Below are 25,351 nucleotides of genomic sequence, written 5' to 3'. Positions count from 1 at the left end.
GTTCATCTTATTGTGCCACAATAAAACAATTTGAACCTTTAAAGTTGTAGGCATGCTGTGTCAATCAAATGGTGCCAGCACTCCAAAAATCCATTCTAATTCCGCTTGTAATGCAACAAAATAGGACAAACACCCAGGGGGATGAATACTTTTGCAAGACACTATTTCACGATATTTCACTCCGATGAGGTCACTCCCAGTGTTTTCCCGCTGACTAGATGTGCGTTGTTAAAATGGCGATCTGGTTCAAAATTAAAATTCTTTTGATTAATTTGCGTATTTTTTGTGAACGTGTCTATATAATATGAACATTACATGGTGGTGTGAAGATATGAAGTTTATCTTCTCCTGTTGAAAATATTTTCACTCGTGAATATATCCACCACTCGAAGATAAACTTCATATCTTTGGGGCACAGTGTTATATCCTCTATATATCATATGGATACAAGTGTTTTCCTGGAAAATACATCACTTGCATTTTTCATACAAACTACGTCCAGGACATCGAGTGACATTTTTCAATATTCTCACTTATGAGGATAATTAATGAGTTATTTTGATCAATTTGGGTCCTTTTTGTTTGTGAATGTATCTATATAATATCACATGTTGGCTTGTAGATATGAAGTTTATCTTCTTATGTCACCCCTTTCCTGAAGACGTCTGTGCGTGAAGGCTCTTGCTGCACAGACACCAGCCTCAGTCCACTCCTTGTGAAGCTCTCCCAAGTTCTTGAATCGACTTTTCTTGACAATCTTCAAAACTGCGGTCATCCCTGTTGCTTGTGCACCTTTTCCAGCCAGCCTTTTCAGCAATGACCTTCTGTGACTCACCCTCTTTGTGGGGGGTGTTGATGATCATCTTCTGGACAACAGTCAAGTCAGCAGTCTTCCTCCTGATTGTGATTGTGTGTACTGAACTAGACTGAGAGATACATGGTATTTACACAGTTTTACTCAAACTTAAAATTAAATATTCTCATATGAGGTTTTAAATATATTTTTCGCACTGTAGCCCATAATTAACATTTTCGTTCATGTAATGAGTCTAGAATATATTAAATTTTCACTTTAAATAACTAATGAAAAATAGAGCCATTTCACAATATTCGAATTTGAGATGCGCTAGTGTGTAAAATATGAGAGAAAGGAGGATGATTAAATTATGAATAATGTCCGTACATCCAAAATGCATGTTTTATACTCATTTCCCTCTCAAAAGCTGAGGAAAAAGAACAAACAACTCCATTTTCTAATGCCCAAATTTTTGGTCTCCTTTCAGATATTTTGTTTGGTTTTTGAAATATAGCTGGGCTGGAAATTTTGCTGGAACCTATCAACTCTGGTTAATGAGATTACCTTGAACATCTAAACCTGCTCAGCTCAACGAGCTGCAAGACTGTTCTGAACATCTGCATATTGTCTACTGTACTCTGTTGCCAAACAGAGGGTTTCTTGCAAAATTCACTAGGCGGTACTCTATAGCACAAGTCAAGCGTGACAGCCTCTTGCTGTAATATTGTTCGAGACTGTTATTAAGGTCAACCTGCCCCACCTAAATCTCTGGCCACAAGACACTGCTGCAATTTCTTTTATCTGTATCTTGCGCGTTATTCGTTTTTACTAGCAGTACATTTATGACACTCGGAGAAAGTTGTAGAAAAGGTACAATGATTCATAACAAATGTAAGTCTACCACTTTACTTGGAGAGCTTTAAAATAATTCATTTCATAACCATATGGGTTTTGTAAAGAAGTTGTACTCGAACGGTGCTGCAGAATCAGGTTAAGGGAAATGGGCCTCCCAAATTGGGGTTAAAGTCTTTCAGATATAAACAGCCTCACATTGTTGACCCATAATGATAAAACAAGATAATTCATATACCTCATGGTCAGATACACACCTTAAATAAATTCTTCGGTTATGCGTTATAAAAATATTTATGCAAGTCTTAGGCATGTGTTAAGAGCAGGGTACGCACCTCACAGCGCGTCAAGTTTGAAATGTTGCTACTGCGGCAGCATAGTGCTCCAGGGTCTCTAGTTCGAGCTCAGGCTTCTATCTGTATGTTATTTTCCTCCCCAAAAGATGCTGGATGGAGACAGAACGTACGTACGTACGTACGTACGTGCATGCAATTGCGCCTACGCGTGAAAGCATATGTGCATAGTGCCTTGCATCCCATCCTGGCTGTACTCCCTCCTCACCCTCAGTGTTCCCAGGATAGGTTCTGGATGCACCATAATAATGACCAAGTGGTTACTGAAGATGAAGACTGCTACTTCATAACATGCAGAGACGACTTGAATTCCTTGCTATTATTTATTTATTTTTTAAAAAAAAAACAATTCTGATATTTGAGCACCTGCCAAATGTCTTAACTTCTCTCTAAAGGCAATAAATCAAGCTTCTGGCTGATGAGCACAGAGTTTTAAAAGATGAAATCTAACACTTCAAAACAGAGCCAAATCAAGAATACACAAAAGCCAGCACAGTGTAACCCAGACAGTGAGTACATCACCCCCGAGCTGTTTGAGCTGCAGCAACTCTTCTGGCAAGGCACAAGAGCAGCTTACACCCACGTCAACGAGGTCTGGCCCAGCGTCTACATCGGTGATGAGTAAGCAAGATGACTAAAAGCGCTGACTCGTTTTATTATTTTCTGCTTAATGAAATTCTGAACACTTGGGACGGATCCTAAGACTTCATCAAGCAAGACAGCATTATCAATCACCATTTGATACAGCATGTAATATTTGATAAATGCTTCTGAACCCTAATTTTCACCAATTTAAACTTAAATATTTGACACATGTCCCCCCCCACAGAAAGACAGCACTAGAGCTCCACAACTTGGAGACGATGGGGATAACACACATCCTCAGTGCAGCCGAGGGAAAATGGAACAACGTTGCTACAGGTCCAGACTACTACAATGGCATGAATATTTACTACTACGGAGTGGAGGCAGAAGACAGTCCAGTTTTCAATCTCGCACAGTTTTTCTACCCGGCAGCTCAATTTATTGATCATGCACTCAGCAATCCCGAGAGTAAGTAAAGAGACCGACGAGCCATGATAAACACACTGTATTTAGATAAGAAAGCCGCTCTCTCCCTCTCGAATTCAAACAAGATGACATGTATGGTTCTTCACTAAAGCTGGTTAAAAGGATAAACGTTGCCTTTATTACATTATAATTAGTCGACCTTTCCTAACTTCTTGGTTTTAAGTTCCATTCCTGAACATAATTCATTTCCATTTATGCATTTACCCCAGAGCAATCTAGTCAAATTGCAAATGAGCTAAAACCTGCAGTGTCGTTCATAAACCAAATAAATGAGCACTGCCTTGCACAGTAAATCGTTTCTCATTTCAGATAAACTGCTCGTGCACTGCGTCATGGGACGAAGTCGATCAGCTACTTTATTTCTGGCTTATTTAATGATCTACAAAAAGATGACTGTTGTCGACGCGATTGAACATGTGAAGAAGCAACGCTGCATTTTACCCAACAGAGGATTTCTAAAGCAACTCCGAGACCTGGATATTCAGCTCCAAGGGCAAAGGGAAGAGACAAAAACTGAGAATCCAGACAACACAGCCTGAGCCTCACATCTGGATTCATCATGTGGCTTGTGCTGAAGGGAATTAAGTACAGGACTTGGAAACAGCCTATTTTTGCCAATAGCATACCTCAGGAGTTTTCGCCTAATTACATATTTAAAATCAAAAAGCTCATTTAAAAAGTTTGAATCCAATTGAGACTCCTACGACTGGTCTGTATTTGGGAAAAAAAAAAAAAAAACACTGAAATGATGCAAGCATGAAGTAACAGCATACAGGAAACAAACAGTCCAGAGCTGGGCTTAAGTCTGTCAGTGGCTCATCATAATTTATTTTCTGCTAAAATGTACAGCATTTAAGTGACTGACTAAAAAGGTAACTCATAAATACAGGACTGTTGCTCCATTAATTAGTATAGTCAGGATATCCCTCTTACATCAAACTGCCATTCTGTACAAGTACAAAGGCTACAAAATAAGCTATACAAACAGACACCAATACAATTTCTCTTTATACATGCCATCTGTTTTGTCTATTAACAAGGCTACTGTTCTACATTTCAGTAAAATATAAATCAGATGTTTTATAAAGATAAAAAAATTTACATGTGGAATGAAAATGCATGTTTAAAGGCATTTCATAAAAGACCAACTTTGGGAGTAAATTGACAATTTTCTGAACTGCCCTGTGAAGGTTCCCCCCCCCCCATTCTTCTTTGCATTCCCTTCCATTGATTTAGAATTCTACATGTACAAATACTGACATTTACTTCTCTATTTTGTCTGAAATTGCTTTAGTTTGTATAAAAACAAAGCTGCCTCAGGTAAAGAAACTTGTTAAAAAGTAACAAATTATACACAATTAGCAATAGAACCTTCGAAGCGGAACACCCAAAAACATGACAATGTTTTAAAATCTTTTCAGTATTAGAAACAACAAAAATATAGTTTCATTTTTCCTTCCATAAGAGGGAAACCTAACCAAGGCCATACATTTAATATAAAATTGCTTGCTTTTAAGCACAACACTGTACAGTACTACTCTGATGCACTGTCACTAACAAAGACATTATAGCATGCTAAATTTCACCTTACACTTAAAAAAAAATATATATAAAAGTAGACTTACAATAATTTAAATAATATGAAGGCATGAGTACAGACTTGGAAACATAACCTTGCGATTGTTAAACAGGTACATTGAAAAGGCTTACAATGCAGGCACATTTAAAGGTTCCATAAAGCAAATCCAAAAGAAAGTGATAAAAACGGGGGGGGGGAGAAAAATAATATCAATGCAATCAGAAACTGCGATGCAGTTTGAAGAGATTTACATTTAAACATTACATTAAATTTCGATGATGTAAGGCTTCCCATAAATAGGGAAAAAGCTAAAGATTAGCCATTAAACACAACTTTTTTGCATTCTTCCCAAGTGCTGGTTTTTTTAAGAAAAAAAAAAAATCCATAAAAGCGAACAATAATATCGAAAATTAACGCACCCAAAAAAAAAAAAACTACCTCAAGTCATCAAGCTGACTCATTTCCTGACCCTTAGCAGGACAGGGGTCATTAGCGATTATCGTCTCATATAAGGCCCATTTAAGGGTTGTTTGGACATGCCAGTGTTCACATAACTGTGGTGACCCGCTGGACTGTACATCATATTGCCATGGGGAGGAGCCTGCATGGGCTGCTGTGGGTAAGGCTGAGTACCCATCATGCCCATCTGCATAGAGTACTGCGGAGATTGGTTCATGTACGTTGTGCTGCCGTGGTAACTTCCATTCATCATGGGCTGGGTCACTCTGTACGTGTTCATTGCGTTAAGTGGAGCCATATTTACGTTCATCGAGTTAACGTTGTAACCTGGAGCAGGCATGAGGTTCACACCCATGTTCATGCGAGGTGCCATGGCTAGTGTCCTGCTTGGACCCTGCATGGTAACAGCCTGTGGGCTCCTGCCATACATCTGCTGCTGGTGGTGGTGAGGAGTCAGCGGTGCTGATTTGGAGCGAATGGACACCGGATGATGGTGGTGATTTTTGGGTGCAATTTGTGTCTGCAGTCTCTGCGAGGGGGGCAAGTTCATGTTCGGCGTGCCCATATTGCGCTGCACCATCATAGGCGGAGGAGTCATGTTAGGGGGTGGAGTCATGGTGGCTTGCGTCTGAGGGCCACCGCCTGTAACCGTGTGTGGAGGTTGAGACAGAGGCACCAGCGTGGGATTGTGAGGGCCAAGCTGCGAGGACAATGAACCATTGTTGTTGGTGTAAGATGTGATGGGATGAGATGCAGAGTGGCTAAAAGGCAGAGGATGGTCCATGAGAGTATTGGTAAGCTGCTGAAGCTTAGCCAGGCTGAAAGTAGCCGAGGGCTGTGCATAGTGTCCACCCCCATACTCACCCTGGCCCATCCGCTCATACAGCCCCAGATTGGTGGAGGGGTTGTTTGACTCAGAAAGGTCAGAGAGTTGCATGGGTGGAGGGAAGCTGCCAGGCATAGAGCAGTGAGAAAGAGTCTGCTGGTGGTGCTGATGCTGATGGTGTTGGTGGTGATGGTGGTGGTGGTTGTGGTGGTGGCCATGGCTGTGCACATGCCCATGCCCAGGGCCATGCCCATGACCGTGTCCAGGCTGTCTCTCTGGTACACAGCCTTGTGGAGATTTGACGCTGCAACCCTGTGGCGAGCTCATGCTGTTCTGCTGGAGCATGCTGCAGGCACCAGTATTGTTCACCACAGGGCCAGCCATCTGCTGGGACACGGCACAGCTGCTCTGTCCGTGGCTGCCGCCGGAGGAAAGGTTGCCATAGGAACAGCTGCTCTGGGAAGAAGCGCCCGCGCTGGCTCCTGTGCCACAAATGCTGCCACCTAGCGTAGAGTCATAACTGCTGGGATTCTCATAGTTCTCCGTCGTGCTTTCAATGCTTCCGAGGTCACTGAAGCCACTGTCCACTACTTGCTGCGAGTGATCAGACACAGAAGGGACGTCCATCATTGGACTCGTCTCCATGTTGTTATGCAGGGAATGCACAGAGATTGCACCTTGGTCTGGGCTAATCTGAGTGTAGCTGTTCTCTAGAATGGACACGGCTGGACTATTGACGGACCGCACCGACTGACTCGGGTGCGAGTGAACAGAAGACAGTGGACTGCTGTGGTCTGACTGCTGGCAGTCGTCTACTGGAGTCATCTGGGGACTCTGGTCCACATGCACATACCTCTGCAGGCTGCGGCAGGCCTCCTGGGTCTCCACACAGTCCTGGAAGTGCCTCTCTTGCTCAACTTCCTGTGTTAAGGACTGAACTGCCTGGGCAGTTTCCATGTCGATCTCCGGACAAATACTGTGGTCCTCCTTCATTGCAGGTGTCAAAGGGCCACCATCTTTTTGGTCAGCATTCTGACTGTTCTCCTCTTCTTCCTCTTCGTCCTCATCAGATTCAGAGTCAGGCTGATGGTCAGACTCCGCAGGGTTGTCCTGCGTGTCCATGCCAACTAATCCACTATCTGAGACTAGCTCTTCTGAAGATGGCACAGGAGGATCTGGTTCCTTCTCATCGTTACAGGAGTTTGCCTTGGGCTCAGAGTCATCTAGAGACTCTTTCTCAAGTACTGGTGTAGGATCTTCCTTCCTCAACTCGCCAGAATCCACATGGCCATCATCCTCATCATCTGCATCATGATCCTCCACATGAGAAGGTTCCAGTTCTTCATCCTCTTCTTCCTCATCATCACGCTCCTCTGTGGCCTGGGGTTCGCTACATTTATGCTCCTCATCTGGTTCCTGGCTTCTTTCCTGTTCTGCACTTTCAAGGGACTGTTCATCGCAGTTCACAGGACCTGACGTAGTTTCCTGGCTCACTGCATCACAAGGAGAAACAGCCACAGAATCAGGTTTATCCACAGGGCTGTCATCCTTGTGTTCTTCACCAAGTTCCTGTGGCTCAGTGATCACGGTGTCGGAGTGCAGCTCTGGCTTTACAGACTCTGGTTCATTTAGAAACACAGACTCCGAGCCTTCAGGAACAGAAACAGGACTGTCCACCTGCTCCTCCTCCTCCGCTTCCTGCTCCACACTGACCATGGGCGTTTCAGGTGGTGTGTAGAGGTTGAGCTTGAATCCCATTTTTCTCTCTTTCTTTAGCCTCCATTTAGGAGGCCCCCGCTTCACTCCTTTGGGCCAGCCTTTCTTCCGCTTAACAGGCCGTGGATTGTCCTTTTTCACAGCATCTGTTACAAGATATTTTAAGAGAGTCAGAGTATGCCCTGAATAATAATAATCATCATCATCATCATCATGATAATCATGGAGGGGAGGAAGAGGAGAAGGGGGGGGGAGCACACAGTAAATAATTACCTTCAACTTGCTCTCCTTCCTGCTGATTTGAATGATTGTCATCTTGTCTTTCCTTCTTCCTTGGTCTACCAGGCCTGCGGACAACTGTTCTTAAGCTGCTCTCCTCCTCTTCCTCTTCACTTCCTTCCCTCCGGATGCAATGGCTTAGCTGTGGTGCAGGTCTCTCCACATCAGAGTTTTCAAAAGGTTCATCCAGCACCTCTGTTCTCTCAGAGATGGTTTCTGTGGTGACGCTGCTGTTGATGCGCACTCTCCTTCTGCCTCTTTTTCTCCGTAGGGGGCCCGCTCTCTGTGAAAATAAATTCAGAATGAGGGCCTTGTTTATTAAGACACTTCAGACTTGGCATCAATATCTGTCTCAGGTGATTTGATCACAAGTGGACAACATGAAGGACAGCAGTTCATCTGGTATTAGCATGCTTGGAACGAGTCTTCAGTGACCACTTGTAATTGGTTTCTCACCTCACTTCAAAACCAGCTTCTAAAAAAAAAAAAAAATAGTCTAATAGCAAAGCTCAAACAGTGTTTTTATTTAGTTGGTGAGTGGTATTTCCTAATTAAACAGTCAGGCACTTACTCAATAAAAGCTTTACTCTGTCAATGTCAGACTGCATGGCATTTTGTGCAGCTATTTCTCTTCAACAACCACACAAATGAAAAGCAGCCCTTGGCTGAAAGAGAAGTAAAACCCAAAGTAGAACGCGAGTTGCAGACAAATTTAGTCACTGCTCAGCAGGAGCGTGGGCATGCATGGTCAGAGTTCAAGTTTAAAAACAGTTCTTCCTAATCCACGCTAACATTAGTACTGCAGGGAATTAACAGCAGCATATAAGTATTGGGAACTTGTTTAGGAATCTCAAATTATTGAAGGAGACATCGTTCATTAACCTGTCGAGAAGGTGCACATATCTTTACAAAGGAAAGCCCAGCACATTTATGGCCCTTTTCCACTACCCTTTTTCAGCTCGCTTCAGCTCACTTCAGCCTGACACGGCTCGCGTTTCGACTATCCAAGAACAGCACGACTCAGCTCGCTTCAGCCCTGCTCAGCCCCCAAAACTCGCAAGGTTTTGGAGTGGGGCTGAAGCGAGCCAAACCGAGCCGAGTGAGGCTGGGGGCGTGAGCAGACACTCCCCTGTGCACTGATTGGTGAGGAGGAGTGTCCTCACATGCCCACACACGCCCCGCAAGCACGCTGGGATCTGTAAACACCGTAAACCCGGAAGAAGGAGAATTATGAATTACGAGAATTATGAAGCCTTATGCGCCTCGCCTCATCTATACGCTCTTGCCAGTATCTGTTGGCGTTGTCGGTGACAACAAGTCACAGCACCAAGACCAGCAACACTAACGACTCCATGTCCTCCATGTTTATTGTTTACTCTCCGGGTCGTGAGACTACCACTTAAAAGATCACTGATGTCACTGTTTGCGCCGCCTAACGACATCACCTGATGTCCACCCACTTTCGCTAATTCCACCCAATGTGTCCACCCACTTCCAGCCAGCATGGTTCAGCGCGGTTGTAGTCGAAATGCAACTCCAACAGCCCCACTCAGCTCGACTCAGCCCAACTCAGCACGGCACGGCTCAGCCCAACTCAGCCGCGTTGGTAGTGGAAAAGCGGCATTATACAGCCTACAGCATCTACGGCAACTGGTCAGAATATATTCTTAACAGTGCATCTGTATTGTCGTTAAACTTCTGGCATTTCTAAGCTTACGGGTGTAGATTTATTTGCATTCCTTCTCCCCATTTGACCTTAAAGCTTTAATGGAAAATACTATCAAACGGTACAATAATGTTTTCTTTAACTGTCACACGATGGCTGCCAAAGTGCGGCACGGTGGTGTAGTGGTTAGCGCTGTCGCCTCACAGCAAGAAGGTCCGGGTTCGAGTCCCGTGGCCGGCGAGGGCCTTTCTGTGCAGAGTTTGCATGTTCTCCCCGTGTCCGCGTGGGTTTCCTCTGGGTGCTCCGGTTTCCCCCACAGTCCAAAGACATGCAGGTTAGGTTAACTGGTGACTCTAAATTGACCGTAGGTGTGAATGTGAGTGTGAATGGTTGTCTGTGTCTACACTACCGTTCAAAAGTTTGGGGTCACCCAGACAATTGTGTTTTCCATGAAAAGTCACTTTTATTTTCCACCATAAGTTGTAAAATGAATAGAAAATATAGTCAAGACATTTTTCTGGCCATTTTGAGCATTTAATCGACCCCACAAATGTGATGCTCCAGAAACTCAATCTGCTCAAAGGAAGGTCAGTTTTATAGCTTCTCTAAAGAGCTCAACTGTTTTCAGCTGTGCTAACATGATTGTACAAGGGTTTTCTAATCATCCATTAGCCTTCTGAGGCAATGAGCAAACACATTGTACCATTAGAACACTGGAGTGAGAGTTGCTGGAAATGGGCCTCTATACACCTATGGAGATATTGCACCAAAAACCAGACATTTGCAGCTAGAATAGTCATTTACCACATTAGCAATGTATAGAGTGGATTTCTGATTAGTTTAAAGTGATCTTCATTGAAAAGAACAGTGCTTTTCTTTCAAAAATAAGGACATTTCAAAGTGACCCCAAACTTTTGAATGGTAGTGTATGTGTCAGCCCTGTGATGACCTGGTGATTTGTCCAGGGTGTACCCCGCCTTTCGCCCGTAGTCAGCTGGGATAGGCTCCAGCTTGCCTGCAACCCTGTAGAACAGGATAAAGCGGCTAGAGATAATGAGATGATGGCTGCCAAGTGTATATATATATATATAAAAAAAAAAAAAAAATCGGCAGGGGGAGAAGACAACCCCAACCCTTCCACAATACTGTCAAACATCAAGACCATCTTCACAAAACACTTTGAAATATTCAAAAGGAGAGCAGCATCATGCCATATTTTTAATGAAGCAGTATTAAAACCAGGCCATTTCCTTAAACACATTTTCTGCCAAGAACCTTTCACCAAAGTTACAAAATGGTCTTGTATAATGATTCAAGCTTATATGGTCATGAGTAAAGAATGGCTATGAGAACTTAAACACATTTATTTAGTAATGACTATAATGGTAAGAAGAGGTCATGAGATGAGACTCTGGGGGGACTGAAGCATGCACAGAAAAAGCAAATAGCAATGAAAAAAGAAAACCTGTGTGCCATACAACTGTGTGGCTTGGCAGTTCAAAAATAGCCTGGTCAGATGCAAAAACCATGAACTTGCAAACACTAGTGACTAGGCAGTCTTTTGATGCTGCTGCTGCTAACACTGCCATTCATAGTACAAATGTAATGTGATCAAATGGTCCAAGAGATCGGATCACAAGATGAGTGACCGTGTTCTCACACCTGTATTTTGGGTTCTGAATGGAGACTATGGGAGAATTTAGTACATGCACAGCGTACAAGTTAAACAGAAATGATGAAGCTTGTTAGACAGCAGTTCATAAGCGGGATAGAGATGCGCCCCCCACCAAATTGACCCCAGTGCACTCTAAACCAACAAAACAGAGGTTTGGATGAGGAGGATACAGTTAAGGACGACGCTAAACATAGGGAAATGTGACCACATTCTGAATGGCATGCCTCATGCTCTAAATGCAAAGCTCCATCATTCAGACCACAGTATCTGAGCCACAGGCCATTCGATTGGAAAGCTCTGCCAGTATGAAACCCCAAATGAGAGCAAGCAGGACTAAGCTGACCGCACATCCCTCACAACATAGTCTTTACTGGTCTTGGCTGACTCTTAGGAGACATTCTGGGGTTTACTAATCCTACTGCAAAAATCTCAACATTAAGGCTACGTTTACATTAGACCGTATCTGTCTCGTTTTCTTCGCGGATGCACTGTCCGTTTACATTAAACCGCCTGGAAACGCCGGGAAACGGGAATCTGCCAGCGTCCACGTATTCAATCCAGATCGTGTCAGCTCCGGTGCTGTGTAAACATTCGGAATACGCAGATACGCGGTGCTGAGCTCTAGCTGGCGTCTCATTGGACAACGTCACTGTGACATCCACCTTCCTGATTCGCTGGCGTTGGTCATGTGACGCGACTGCTGAAAAACGGCGCGGACTTCCGCCTTGTATCACCTTTCATTAAAGAGTATAAAAGTATGAAAATACTGCAAATACTGATGCAAATACTGCCCATTGTGTAGTTATGATTGTCTTTAGGCTTGCCATCCTTCCACTTGCAAGTGGTAAGTGACATGCGCTGGGATCACACACACAGCAGCTCAGTCCCGAATCACAGCTTGTGCACTTCACTCGCGCGCTCTGTGAGCTGCGCAGGGCCAGAGTGCGCACCCTCCAGAGGGCACTCGCTGTTCAGGGCGGAGTGATTTGGAGCGCAGGATGCCTGCGGAGCCGAGCGTATCCATGTATTGGTATTGCTGTGTGCACGCAAATCGTGTATTGGTGTAGCTGTGTGCACGCTAATCGTTTTAAAAACGTTAATCTGATGATCCGCTGATACGGTCTAATGTAAACATGGGCTAAAACAAAGCACTGTTTTTATGCAATGAGGACACGTTTAACTCGAGTCACACATTGATCTAAAACTTAATATTGCCTAAACACAACTAAAGGGAATAAACTACGCTAGTTTTTGAACCAAAACAGATAAATGATTAGACTATTTCCTAAATAAACAGACATGAATATATTTCTTATTCCAAGGGTGTCCATTTACCAAAAAAAAAAAAAAAAAAAAAATTATGCCTTAGCATACAAGGCAATGGTGCCTCATCAATGCCACAGCTGGTGGACACCATAAAAAGCAGTGTCTAAAGAAGTGCATTGGCTTTAGGACATTAACGGGGTTCCCTGTGGCTGAATGCTTACCTTTCGCTTGAGTCCTGGTGTGGACTGAGATCGGACTGAAGTATCGTCATCACTGCTGCTTTCCTCGCTGACGTTCAAGTTCTTCTCAACGGTGCTAGTCAGCATTTGCTCTGGGTTCCGTCTGGTGCAGTTGTTACTCTTGGTAAGAGGAGGTATTCTACTGCTCACGTTTCGTGTTCGTTTCTCAGTGGCCGAGTCGCCGCATACCTCAAGATTTGCTTTCTAGTGTTCAAAAGAAAACAAGCAATGGTGTACATTAGCCAGTTTGCTCCGATTGCAATCATACAGAATAAAAGGAGCATTTCAGCAGTAAGAGTTTAACTCCTAATTAGCAAGTGATTTTAAAGCATTTACTTTTTCCTAACTGGGGGGGATGGATAGATAGATAAATAAAGGAACAGTGATATTAATGTCGAGATCCGATCTACGTTACTCAGGAAGCTCAGTAACGGTCATCTGTGAACTCCATTTCAACTCCCAGAACTCCAGCCAGAAACTTGTAATGCAGAGTAGCATAACAAGTGACCCACAGTTATCAGCAAATTTATAATCCTGATATTACGCAGCTACATAACATGCATGGCTGGTTTACACATAGCGCAGTCATACCCTTAATGTGTTTCAGACAAGGTTAGTGAACTATCAAAGAATATTGTCAAACAGTCCACAGACCACACAGTAACTGACCACACTGGAAGCAGGCAACGGTCTGTGGTTAGGGGTATAGGCCAAAATGTCCCATTCCAGGTCTGGCTTGTTATAACAGGTAAATTTTATACTCTGGTTCAGCATGGGGTGTTTAAATAAAAAACGCTGTTAAGCCAAGCCAGAAAAAGCATAATCCAAAACCACCACAGTATTAGTTTTGTGAAAAACTACTTTGCCAGCAGTTAATGCTACACCACCACCAAGAACAACGGTGTTTAAAATAATTAAAGAAAAATAAATAAATAAATCAGAACACAAAGAAGAGGCAATGGGAATGATGTCTACCTCCACTCCTATTCTATGCTGGCTCTCAGAGGGTTTTCTGTAGCCTGATTTAGCAGGAGTCCAGACGAGACAGTCAGGGTCAACCTCATAAAGACGTGGTTTCTCTCCAAGCCTTGACATGTGCTTCTGGATTGTCTGATGCTTTCGAAAGATCACAAATCTATACAAGAGAACAAAACCGTGAGAAAACAAAAGCAGAGAGAAAATTCAATACAGTTCAAGCACATGAGCAATAACAGCTATCATAAGCACAGGCTCCAATTCACCCCAGTAGCTTAAAGGCTGGTGTTGTGGGTTAAAATGAACTGATCTATGGGAGTAGAGAAACGCCTGTCAAAAACTGTGTGTAAATAAGACGGCAACGGAGGAAAACCTACCTGCCATCCTGCACATCAATCATGTTGAGCTGCTGGAGTGTGGTGGCAATGTCATGTGGACACATGCCTGTGGCTTTGCTCATTCCCTTGATGCTCACACTCTTATCCGGGCGATTGTGCAGGTACTCCAGTATGACACTTTTCCAATACGCCAAGTACGACAGACGACCCAGATCTGATAGAGGCTTCTCTGGGGACCCGGCCTGGCCCTCCCTCCTGGACAGCAAATAACCTGGCAAGAAATAGGGAGGGGAGAAATGTCAGGAAATGTGAGGTCAAGACTAGTTTGACACTGTAAACAAGACATGCTGCTTCTTCTATAAGCAGAAACACTCCCCAGCCTCCTGCAGGCATTCTGATGCATGCTGGGAGCTGTGGGACACAATGCTGGCCTGCAGAGTGCTCCCATGAAACAGGCTATGGTTACTAAACAAAGAGAGATGGGCCTGATTACGGAGCTGCTTTAGCCATGATTAGACAGAGCGCTGCCCTCATGTGGTACTCTTTCATTAGCGGCCATCAGCTTCATTAATGCAGCCACCTGGGAAGAGCGCTCAAAAGAGCGGCACAGAGCTCTCACACCTCAGTTTCATAGCCACCATGGAACGATCATACGGGGACATGGAACCAATAGGTTAACAACAACCACCACCAAGTACAGAAATTTTCATCTTCCCTCAAATCTAAAGAGCAACCACCCGCGCTAATCAAATGTTTGATGGGGAAAGGAATTTATAGTCATTCAAATTCTGTATTCAAATCTGTGTGCAAAAAGTAGACAACAGCATAAATGTTAGCTTATTATAACTCGTGAAATGCAGCAAGTTTGTTCAAACATAGGAATTGGGGGGGGCACACACCACACACACAACTTACTGAAATCAATGAGGAACCTCCCAAATCCTTGCCTTTGGTACTGGGGCATGATCATTATGCAGGAGACATTGTACTTCTGCTGGCAAAGCTTTTCCTGAGGGAGGAAGAAATAGATAGTGCATGTCACAGCACTGCCAACGCAGGCAATTCACTGCACCTGCTGCTGTCCTCAACTGAACCAAACTAAACATGCAGAGAGAATGCCACTGTTCCCAAATTCGGGGGTAAGACACCCCCCACCCCACAGATGTATTGGTCAGGGCACAGAAAATATGGGTTTGAGCCTCACTATCTTGTATAACTGGAGAGGTGAGGTCAATAACCATAGCAATATTTTCAGAATTCATGAAAAGCATGTACCTTTGAGAAGTATCCTACAAGATGGCAACCTTTTTCATCGTTTTGAGTTAGAACATAGAAAAGGAAAGGCTCCACATCATAGTACAGCGTCTTGTGGTCAAGAAAAAGCTTCGCAAGCAGACAGAGGTTTTGGCAGAAAATTTTGCTGACGTTTCCGTCAACCTAAAGGTAGAGAGAGAGTGAATACAGACAGAGTGAACACACCTTTACATGCTACAGCTCCTTTATTTATTTATTAAACGGTGTGGAGAGAGTACCAAGGCACACTGTTTCATTGCTGTGGTACTCTGTACTAATATGCACATGACAAATAAATGTGAATTGAATTGAACTCTTTACCCCTTAAAGCAGTTGCTACAGCCACCCTTGTATATGTATATACTGTTCACCCTTAGAACATATTTACAAGGGAAAAAAAAAAAAAAAAGGCGTCAAATGTCATTATGGTGCATACACGCCGGCGTCATACGTCGTCATTACGGGATATATACAGGGTCGTCATAAAGGGGTAAAGAGTTAAGCAAGAATGCAGATTCCACCCTGAAAATTTCCCATTTTAGTTTTACTCCGAAAACTAACCCCTCATATTTTGGGAACCAACGGGCATGACGCTGGCATCAAAAAGTCTGCTTTATTTAAAAAAAAAAAAAAAAAAAGACTTCAGTTTTGTTCATCACCTTTGCAAGCAAATTTCTAATACGCTCTTAATATACATCAGAGGCCTTTCAATTAGATACCAAGCACAACATGGCTGAATTACATAAGCCTTTCAGATATTTCCCCCCCCCATTCTCAACATCTGGAAAACAAGACAGCAAATACTTGTGTTAAATTACAAATTCTAATTTATGTTGATTAGACACTGCAAGCATCTATGGATTTCAGTCCATATTTAAAGAGCTTTCTAAGTGCTCAAAAATGTGTGTGGTTGATTAATAGCATAATGTTAACCAAAATTAGTTAAACGCAGGCAGACCAAGTTGCCATCTAAGTGCTTGAAAAATGGGGAGCCTGGTAGATCGATGCCCTTCATTGACATATATAGTACTCCATGCAGCATTGCTAACGAAGATTTGATTAAATTAAGATGCACACATTTAGACTGCACACCACACTGAAGATGCTCAACTGACCTCAAACACAGAAAGGTTATCTTTTCTGTAGATCTCATTAGCCGGCGGGTGAAACCAGCCACACTTATTTGAATGTCTTTGCAGAATGTCCTGACTCTTCATGTACTTCAGACAGAACTCGCAGAGATACAGCTTTTGTAATCTGAGGAAAAAACAAATGTTTAAGTAATGCAGATTTTTTTTTTAAATTAAATTGTTGCCCATGTAACAGGACAGAACAGGGCAATTACCTCGAGTATTCTGGAGGATAAGGTGAAGAGTACCATGTCTGTATTTCAAATTTCCCAATCTCTATGACTGATGGTCCGTGATCACCGCTGCTTACAAGTTCAGTCCTCTGTTATTGAAGTAAAATCATTAAATCAATCAATTTAGCCAATAATTTAAAAATCAACAAATAAATAAATAAATAAATAAATAAAAGTGTCCATGACATGCTTACACAAAGACTATTCACCTTGGTGGTGAGGTCCTGGGTATGTTTGAACATCTTAATGTCTTCTTCAGTTACTTGATCGTTGGACAAAGGTAACCTTGTTTCCTGAACTTCTCTTTTTAGGCATCTCAAGGAATTTAAGACTGAGAATTTAAATAAATAAATAAATGCACAATAAAACATTGTTAAAGACGACTAGGATGTTTTGTAAAGCGTTTTGTAAAACTGCCATTCAGTATTAACCTCTTAGGTGGTGTTTACATTAGACCGTATCCGTCTCGTTTTCGTCGCGGATGCACTGTCCGTGCACATTAAAACGCCGGGAAACGACTCCACAGGCGGAACAACTTGAATCCGCCAGGGCCCACGTATTCAACCCAGTTCGTATCTGATCCGGTGCTATGTAAACATTGAGGAACGAGGAAACGCTGTGCTGAGCTCTAGCTGACGTCGTCATTGGACAACGTCACTGTGACATCCACCTTCCTGATTCGCTGGCGTTGGGATCACACACACAGCGGCTCAGTCCCGAATCACTGCTCGTGCGCTTCACTCACGCGCTCTGTGAGCTGCGCAGGGCCGGAGTGCGCACCCTCCAGAGGGCACTCGCTGTTCAGGGCGGAGTGATTTGGAGCGCAGGAGGAAGCGCTGAGCCGCACTGACGTTTATTTACACATTTCAACTTATTTACCTCCTTCAGGCACTTAAACTCAGTGAGAACATGAACATCACAGCCAGGTGTGTTTATCTGCTGGAGATGATGTTCGCTTGCCATCCTTCCACTTGCAAGTGGTGAGTGACTTGCGCATGCCCGATATGCACTGGGATCATGTGACGTGCCGTCTAATTAGTCATGTGATTAGCGTATCCGTGTATTTGGCGTTGCTGTGTGCACGCGAATCGTGTATTGGCGTTGCTGTGTGCACGCGAATCGTTTTAAAAACGTTAATCTGATGATCCGCTGATACGGTCTAATGTAAACACCACCTTAGTGACCTGAATAGTGTTTTGGTATACATATCTTAACTGGCTTTAGAAACAAAAAGAGAAAAAGGCAATGCATTCATCAAAGAACATGGTTTTGCATTTAAAAGAATGTCTTAAAGCTGGTTAGCCAAGACCAACTGCTTACCACGATTCTGGGCAGACCACGTGCCATGGTTTCGTCCATGCGCCAGGTTGCTCCTCCCTGGTGTGGAACTGCCCCTCTGCGGGGACGCTTTAAACCTAAACCTGCCTAAAAGCCTGTGCTTCTTCAGGAAAGGGGCTCGCTTAAAATGAAGTGCTGTCTTAAAGGGCCTTCCTCTCTTAGGTGGCCAGCCTGACTCTGCGCAGGATACAGAGGCTAGTTTGCTACCGAACCCTTCAATGGGCTTATTACCATGGAGCTGCAAAGGCGCGGTAGATGAGGAGGAAGGGTCCCGGGTGCATTGGCCTCGTTTAGGTGGTGCATAGCTGGGCAGTCCCTTTTGCCGGGACTGTCCCTGAGTTGCGTAGATGTGAGACAGTCCATCAAATAGCCCCTTCAGCTGGCTGCTGCTTGCAAGACTGCTGAGCGAAGGGCCGCTCGACTGGGAAGAGGAGCTCTGAGGAGAATCAGACTGACTGGGGTTCAGTGATGTCGGGCTGTGTCCTGATAAAGAGCAGGGGGTAGCGAGTGCACTACATAGGGCAGTTATCCTTTGGCTGGTGCCCGTCACCGCTGAGATGGAATGAGGATCGCACAGGCGTTTCCGGTAAGTCCGTTTGTTAGGCCTATGTGGTTCAGAAGACGTGGACGCGTCAGCACGCATGCGTCGGCCCAAGGGAGAGGGCGTGAAAAATCTTGAGAGGCCATCGATGAGACTTTTGGTTTTCTTGTTGTACGGAGGCAGTGTGGGTGGGGAAGCGAGAGAAGCTGGGGTGGATGTAAGGGGAATGTCGAGGCTCAGGCGACTCTGCATGTCCGTGCTGGATGTAGGTGAAGTGCAGGTTGAACTCTTAGGACCTCGACTGTGCTCCTCCCTCTCGCACAGCTCAAGGGTTCGTGCAGCACCACTGTCAGGCCTGCAAAGGGACGACAGATAGTGTTACAAAAACACTACAGCAAATAAATGTTGCAAAAAAAAAAAGTTGATACAAGAGGCTTAAATTTTCAAAACGGCTCAATCATCCTAGTAACAAAAGATCACATTCATGAAATAATAGATGTACTGTCTGCCAGGGTTTCTCAAACCATTTGTAACTAGGGAGCTTTTAACTGCAAAATAAATTCCACAAACCCCCTTTGTACAGATTTGTATCATAACATTTAAAACCCAATACAATAAAAATTTGTCTATGTTAGAGCCAGAACGCTTTCTATTCCTGAACTTTCCACTGACATTTATCTTTTATCACTTTTTCAGAACTGTAACTAAACACAAACACACACACAGCCCCATAGAGCCCACTTTGATAACCATGCGTCTATATAGTACTACTTCATGAGCCTATTCACACCGGATACTTCAAGTGCAACTGTTAGCATACCCTCCGAGACTCCGTGCACACACCAGTTAAAAATAGAACAGAATAAAACGCCCTTGGCTAAAAGTACACTTAACAACTTATAACTAAAGATGGTGTCCTAAGAGCAGTGGAAAAATGAACGTTGCTGAAAAGGCTTTTATCTACAAGAAAAAAAGGTCACAGATTAGCAAGACGGAAAACACAAGAGTTACAACCCTAAGCATCAAACTAAGAACATAAGGAAAGCAGTGTGAGAAATATTTTATCATACATTATTTGATGCGTGAGATTTTTCCTCGGCCTTCCTGGCTTTGCATATCGCCTCCTGATCTGGGCTGCTGTTTTGTGCAGCAGTCGTTTTTCCTCCTGCTCCTTTGGCCTGCATACTTGGCAGATCCACATTCCTAGGGGAAAGCCAGAGGAGGGAAAAAAAAAAAAGGAAAAAAACAGAGGAAGGAGAAAGACAAAAGGAGATAAATAAAGAGAACAGGCTTAGTTAAATATCATAAAAATGATTGAAAATTCTTGAGGAGAGAAGGGGGGGGGGATTAAAAAAAAAAAAAAAAGCACTGCTGACCCATGGATTAATTTCGTTTTCCTATGAGGAAGTTAATAAGTAGTACAACAATAAGAATATTTTTATATTCAGCCAACTTGTCATTAATATGAAACAGTTGGTCTGAATCTACACAGGCAAAATTGCTGCCAGTTGAAGGAGACTATGTGGGAATAAAAGAGGAAGGGGGGAGGAAAAAAAAAAAAGCGCTACATCAGGAAGGGCATATATTTCCATCTTATTTAGCCTGAAAGCTCTGTGTAAACTGGCACTTTTAAAGAGCTTTACTGCCTGAATGTGAATGTGCTCACTTAACAGAACAAGCCGTGGGAGTGCAGAACTCGTAACATATCAGGCATGATTGGTGTTTTGATGCTTTCTACTTACTGTAAAACGAGCAATTTTGAGAAAAGCCTCTTGTACCTTTTGGCATTCTGGAGAGTGGTGGGTCACAACACTCCATATGAAACCCCCGATCACAGGAGTCACAGAACAGCATCTCATCCTACAGACAAATGACAGACAAGCGCAAACTAAAACAAGTGGCAATTTATTGACCTACATAGAATACTAATAATTATATCTGCACAACTGAGAACAAAAAGACACTTACAGCATTTTTCCCCTGAACTTGACAGGAACTGCACGTTTTACATTCGATGCATTGCCATCGTAACGCCTTGACGTTTGCAGTCAAATTGGCTGAAAACTTCAGACAAGACGGATGGCCTTTGGGAAGAAAGACAAGCATTTCTGTGCAAGTAGCCTACATTTAATGAAGACATTTAATTACAAACAAGACTTACAGTAAATATGCACTGCAATTTTGGGCTGTCCCACAGGAAAGATAACCAAACGTGAAAGAAACGTTGCAATACGTACTTTCTGTAGCGGCTCTAAAACCGTGGGCCTATGGAGCACTTGCATGTGACGTCACAGCCGATCCAGATTGTGACAGACGCCATCTTGTCGGTCAAACGCCATATTTCCGCCTTCTACTTCTACCTTTTCTTCTGGAAAACCCTACTATATACAATTCTACTACAACGGCTGCGGCTACAAGCTCTCCCTACCTGTGCACGTTTTTTTTTTAAATGTTTTTTTGTGTGTATTTTTGCGTGTTGTTCGTCTGTACCGGACTTCAATATCCACTACAACCGTATGGACTTACTGGACATTGGTTTCCAGCAGAAAATGACAGTTTGTAGCGATTTCCATCGCATGCACAACATTCCGGACGAGATAGCGAGACCAGCGGGGTCTCCGTGGATTGTTATCGGAAGCAAAGCGAAGGAGGCGGTGCCGGGAGTGGAAGCAAAAGCGAGGCTGCAGAGCCGGCTGGAATTACTTTATTCTATAATCGGCTGGTCAGTGCTATACTCAATACTTAAGTGACTTACCCATCCAATGAGGATTATTTTCTTGTTTACAAGATGCCACATCTGGGTCGCTGACAAATCCTGAATTCTGTAAAGATAACTGTGCAGAGATTTATAAGCACGCAGTGCTTCACCACTGAACAGCAAGGGAAAGTTGATGAGGTAATTATACACGTCCGGGTATTCCGCTGGCAGTTCAAAATCCATTGACACGGTCGTGAAAACTACATCTGGTAAGCCATAAGGGTCACTAATCTGTAGATCGTTTATTTTAGACATATATCTAGTTATCTGTTCATTAGAAAAATGAGCCGTGTAGTCCGTCGGTTGAAATTGATCCATTCTGTACACGAGTGCAACAATATTCAGCTGTTTTTTTTTTTTACCGACAAGATGGCGGCTGTGTACTTTCTGGTCACGTGACTGCAAGATCTCTATAGCACAATGTGAGAGAGGTTCAAAGAAGGCTGTTGTCATGGTCTTACAACCAAAGATAGCCAGAGACAAAATTCTGACAGGATCAGAATTTTAGGATGACCATCTCACAATGTGACTGCTACTACAACCTGTCTACTAACCAATTAATAGGAATTCAGCAAGAGATCAACGCAACACTGACGCCAAACCAGCAACGGCTCAATTCTTGCCTAGCTTTGTTCACCACTATAGCTGCACAGATGGAGGACGTTTTATTCTTGTATACGATTCATAGACATTACCATCGTACATCTCCAACTTTATTAGATCGTCACACTGCGGCTTGCGATAAACTTATGATCGCTGAAATCCCAGTCTGTAGGTGCCAATAGTTTTCTGCACAAGACTGAAAAAAGTACCCAGTCATGCATTTCAATAGATTTACAGTCTCCAAAGAGTCACATCACAATTAACCTAGCCCAAACCTGAAACGGCACAGGTCAGTCTGTGATGGACACGAACTTGACCTTAAATATTTGCACATGAATAAACAATGTAATGTAGAGTTGTGTGAAGCCTTGGCAAGACTGGTGTGCAAATGCACAGTATTATCAAACACTCCTGAGTAGGTAATTAAAGATAATTTGATCTTAACGAGGCAGAAACATTGTCATTACGTTGTGTGCACACAATCAATCCATTACAGTCATGTAAAGGCATGTCTGCCTCAATCTCAAAAGGACTGCAGGCCAGCTGGGCTTTACAGTGTGAGCGCATTTTCTGTACTTCAAGAACAATTACTGAAAACATCCCATGCTGCTCAGTCAAACCCAGCCATAAAACTATCACAAGGAGCACGAGTCCTCAAGGCTTTGCAAAATAACTGTTCAATGCAAATTATTACACAAAGTAGATGGTTTATCAGCCAGCAACTTGGCAATCCTGATCATGAGAAAAGGCACAGAATCTACCAGAATGGCATGGAAAAACATCTCTACTACCAAAATGCATTTCCTTAATCCACCATTTATGATGGTAATCGACTATTTTTCACTGCTTCTCGTAGTCAAAAACCTGTTTAAATGAAATAAATTTCTTACCACTACTCCCACAGTCTGCGCAGGACAGCAGTTCTTCTGCCGTCTTATCTCGATTCGACTCCTTTGTGCCCAAACAGAAGCTGCATATAGGTATTGGGTCGGCACGAGGCTAGAGACAAAAGACAAGGGGGGGGAAGAAAAGAAAAAAAAAAGAACACCACCATTAACACTTGTTTATTCAGGGGTTCTCCCTCACCTTTCAGAAAGCATCAGGAAGTTATGCAAGCTGTACATTTACACATACTCCTTTCAGAAAACATACATCTGATAAAACGAATGCCAAAACACCCAGGTTGAAGTTATAGCATCAAGTCGAGACACATTCATGCCTCAAAAACAGTCAAAACTGACCAGCTACAATATTCTGGGTATTGAACTCTATAGGCCAATTTATGCTGACAACCCAGTCCTCGCAGACGGCGTCGCAGATAGCGTCTGCGTAGCCCCCCGCACCTTCGCAGACGCTCTGCGCGCACCTTCCAAAAATTGTGACCACCGCAGAAGCCTCACAGACAAGAGGGCTCTGATTGGTCCACTCTACATCCGCTGTACACGCACTTCCGCTTCCCTACTTTCCCGGTTTGGTTTGTTTTCACGACCGCCATTTTTAAAAACATGAGCGAAGATGGAGCAGCACGAAGAGCGGTTGATTGAGGAAGTACGTACATCTATACGACTCCAGTTCTAGTCATTATAAGTAACCGGAGGATAAACACTCCACTAACCACACCCACCAACTACTCCTAGCGATTTCGCAACTTCGCGCCCCCTTGCGTTGTGGCGGTGAATAACATCGCGCACGCCTATTACTCCCCGCTCAATGATAAATTACAACTGTCTGCGAAAAGCTATCTGCGAAATCCTTGTCGCAAGAGCATGCAGAGGCCCTATAGCTACTGCGATCTATATCTGAAGATTATTAGTAATAGTACAGTGATATTTTTGCTACACTGAAAGGCAATATTGGGACAGGGAGAAGGCGGGGGGGGGGGGGGGGGGGGGGGATTCCTGTAACCTCAGTGCTGCCTGCTCAATATTTTTAAACCAAGGTAGCTAGTAGCATCATAAGCTTTTAACTTTGGATGCTTGTGTAACGCAAGCACTTGAGGCGCAGCACCATTTTGTGCAGCTTTTATTTTCACCATCACCTTAACAGACCAAGTCATGCAGTGCGAGCAGTAGTCAGATGAAGAGACCTCTCATCATGTTAAAGTTGCCATCTGACCACTTGCCAGCTAATACAGGCGTTTTGAGCTAGTGTTTATATTCAACAAAATGTGACTATGTATTGTGTTCTCTGAATGTCATGTCTGTCATAACTTGTCAATTAGAGAACCATTTCATTGCAAGAAAATGTACTTCATTTTACTTAGCCGTTTATAACACAGTAATAATATGGTATCAAGATAACGCTGTGCTTAAAAGGTTAAGTGCACAATTTGGGGGGTGGGGGGTTTAAACTTCATTGCTAGCTTCTTAAATTATGCACAGAACCTCTAAAAGGTATGACGGAACATTCATCCGGGTGCTAAAACGAAACCGTACCGTTCATATATGGGTCAGTCTCAGAAACTGGTCTCTCATTTGGGACATTATGGTCAAAAGATAAATTTTCTAATTTTACTTTTTTTTTGCATTTACCGAACACTCAATGTTTCTTTTGTCATGTTTAATAAGAATAAAGATAGTATCTTGCTTTATCTGGCCTCCACTGTGGAAAATTTTGATTACAATTCTAATGTTTTTGTAAAATTGATTCACATATAAAATAACTAGGGGCGGCACGGTGGTGTAGTGGTTAGCACTGTCGCCTCACAGCAAGAAGGACCGGGTTCGAGCCCCGTGGCCGGCGAGGGCCTTTCTGTGTGGAGTTTGCATGTTCTCCCCGTGTCCGCGTGGGTTTCCTCCGGGTGCTCCGGTTTCCCCCACAGTCCAAAGACATGCAGGTTAGGTTAACTGGTGACTCTAATGGCCCTTTTCCACTACCCTTTTTCAGCTCACTTCAGCCCAACACGGCTCGCGTTTCGACTATCAAAAACCAGCACGACTCAGCTCGTTTCAGCCCTGCTTAGCCCCTAAAACTCGCACCGTTTTGGAGTGGGGCTGAAGCGAGCCAAACCGTGCCGAGTGAGGTTGGGGGCGTGAGCAGACACTCCCCTGTGCACTGATTGGTGAGGAGGAGTGTCCTCACATGCCCACACACGCCCCCGCGAGCGCGCTGGGATCTGTAAACACCGCAAACCCGGAAGAATAATAATTACGAGAATTTCTGAAGCCTTATGCGCCTCGCCTCATCTATACGCTCTTGCCAGTATCTGTCGGCGTTGTCGGTGACAACAAGCCACAGCACCAAGACCAGCAACACTAACGACTCCATGTCCTCCATGTTTATTGTTTACTATTCGGGTCGTGAGACTACCGCTTAAAAGCTCACTGAATCAGTGACATACAGAGCATCGTGGACGAGTTCGCGGA

The 25,351-nt window shown here is 43.7% G+C and overlaps 2 protein-coding genes across 6 annotated transcripts in view; one reads left to right on the top strand and one right to left on the bottom strand.

The window, feature by feature from the left end:
* Positions 1-2,440: 2,440 nt before the first annotated feature.
* Positions 2,441-4,090, top strand: LOC132889526 (dual specificity phosphatase 29-like). Its single transcript, XM_060926123.1, has 3 exons — positions 2,441-2,622; positions 2,831-3,054; positions 3,382-4,090. The coding sequence occupies exons 1-3, from the start codon at positions 2,441-2,443 to the stop codon at positions 3,609-3,611; spliced, it is 636 nt and encodes a 211-aa protein (XP_060782106.1). The 3' UTR covers positions 3,612-4,090.
* The window catches only part of kat6b (K(lysine) acetyltransferase 6B), a 56,792-nt gene continuing 35,317 nt past the window's right edge, over positions 3,877-25,351 (bottom strand). For 2 of the 5 annotated variants that reach the window (XM_060926117.1, XM_060926116.1), the window contains exons 3-17: positions 22,877-22,985; positions 20,594-20,709; positions 20,368-20,485; positions 19,696-19,828; positions 18,067-18,980; positions 16,941-17,077; positions 16,729-16,835; positions 16,499-16,640; positions 15,366-15,527; positions 15,006-15,099; positions 14,130-14,361; positions 13,753-13,912; positions 12,760-12,981; positions 7,926-8,214; positions 3,877-7,798 (exon numbers count right to left, since the gene is read on the bottom strand). In XM_060926117.1, coding sequence (XP_060782100.1) covers positions 5,148-7,798; positions 7,926-8,214; positions 12,760-12,981; positions 13,753-13,912; positions 14,130-14,361; positions 15,006-15,099; positions 15,366-15,527; positions 16,499-16,640; positions 16,729-16,835; positions 16,941-17,077; positions 18,067-18,980; positions 19,696-19,828; positions 20,368-20,485; positions 20,594-20,709; positions 22,877-22,985 — 5,586 coding nt within the window. In that variant the 3' untranslated portion in view covers positions 3,877-5,147. The remainder of the gene's footprint in view (positions 7,799-7,925; positions 8,215-12,759; positions 12,982-13,752; positions 13,913-14,129; positions 14,362-15,005; positions 15,100-15,365; positions 15,528-16,498; positions 16,641-16,728; positions 16,836-16,940; positions 17,078-18,066; positions 18,981-19,695; positions 19,829-20,367; positions 20,486-20,593; positions 20,710-22,876; positions 22,986-25,351) is intronic. The other 3 variants (XM_060926118.1, XM_060926119.1, XM_060926120.1) reach the window with 3 other exon arrangements.

The sequence above is a fragment of the Neoarius graeffei genome, chromosome 7 (assembly GCF_027579695.1).
Source record: "Neoarius graeffei isolate fNeoGra1 chromosome 7, fNeoGra1.pri, whole genome shotgun sequence".
Classification (NCBI taxonomy): domain Eukaryota; kingdom Metazoa; phylum Chordata; class Actinopteri; order Siluriformes; family Ariidae; genus Neoarius; species Neoarius graeffei.
This window is presented reverse-complemented; position numbering and strand designations above follow the sequence as displayed.

Coding starts and splice junctions, on each gene's coding strand:
- LOC132889526 (XM_060926123.1), top strand. CDS start 2,441: ATGAAATCTAACACTTCAAAACAGAGCCAAATCAAGAATACACAAAAG. Junction 2,623..2,830: donor AGCGTCTACATCGGTGATGA/GTAAGCAAGATG, acceptor CCCCCCCCACAG/AAAGACAGCACTAGAGCTCC. Junction 3,055..3,381: donor TGCACTCAGCAATCCCGAGA/GTAAGTAAAGAG, acceptor TTCTCATTTCAG/ATAAACTGCTCGTGCACTGC.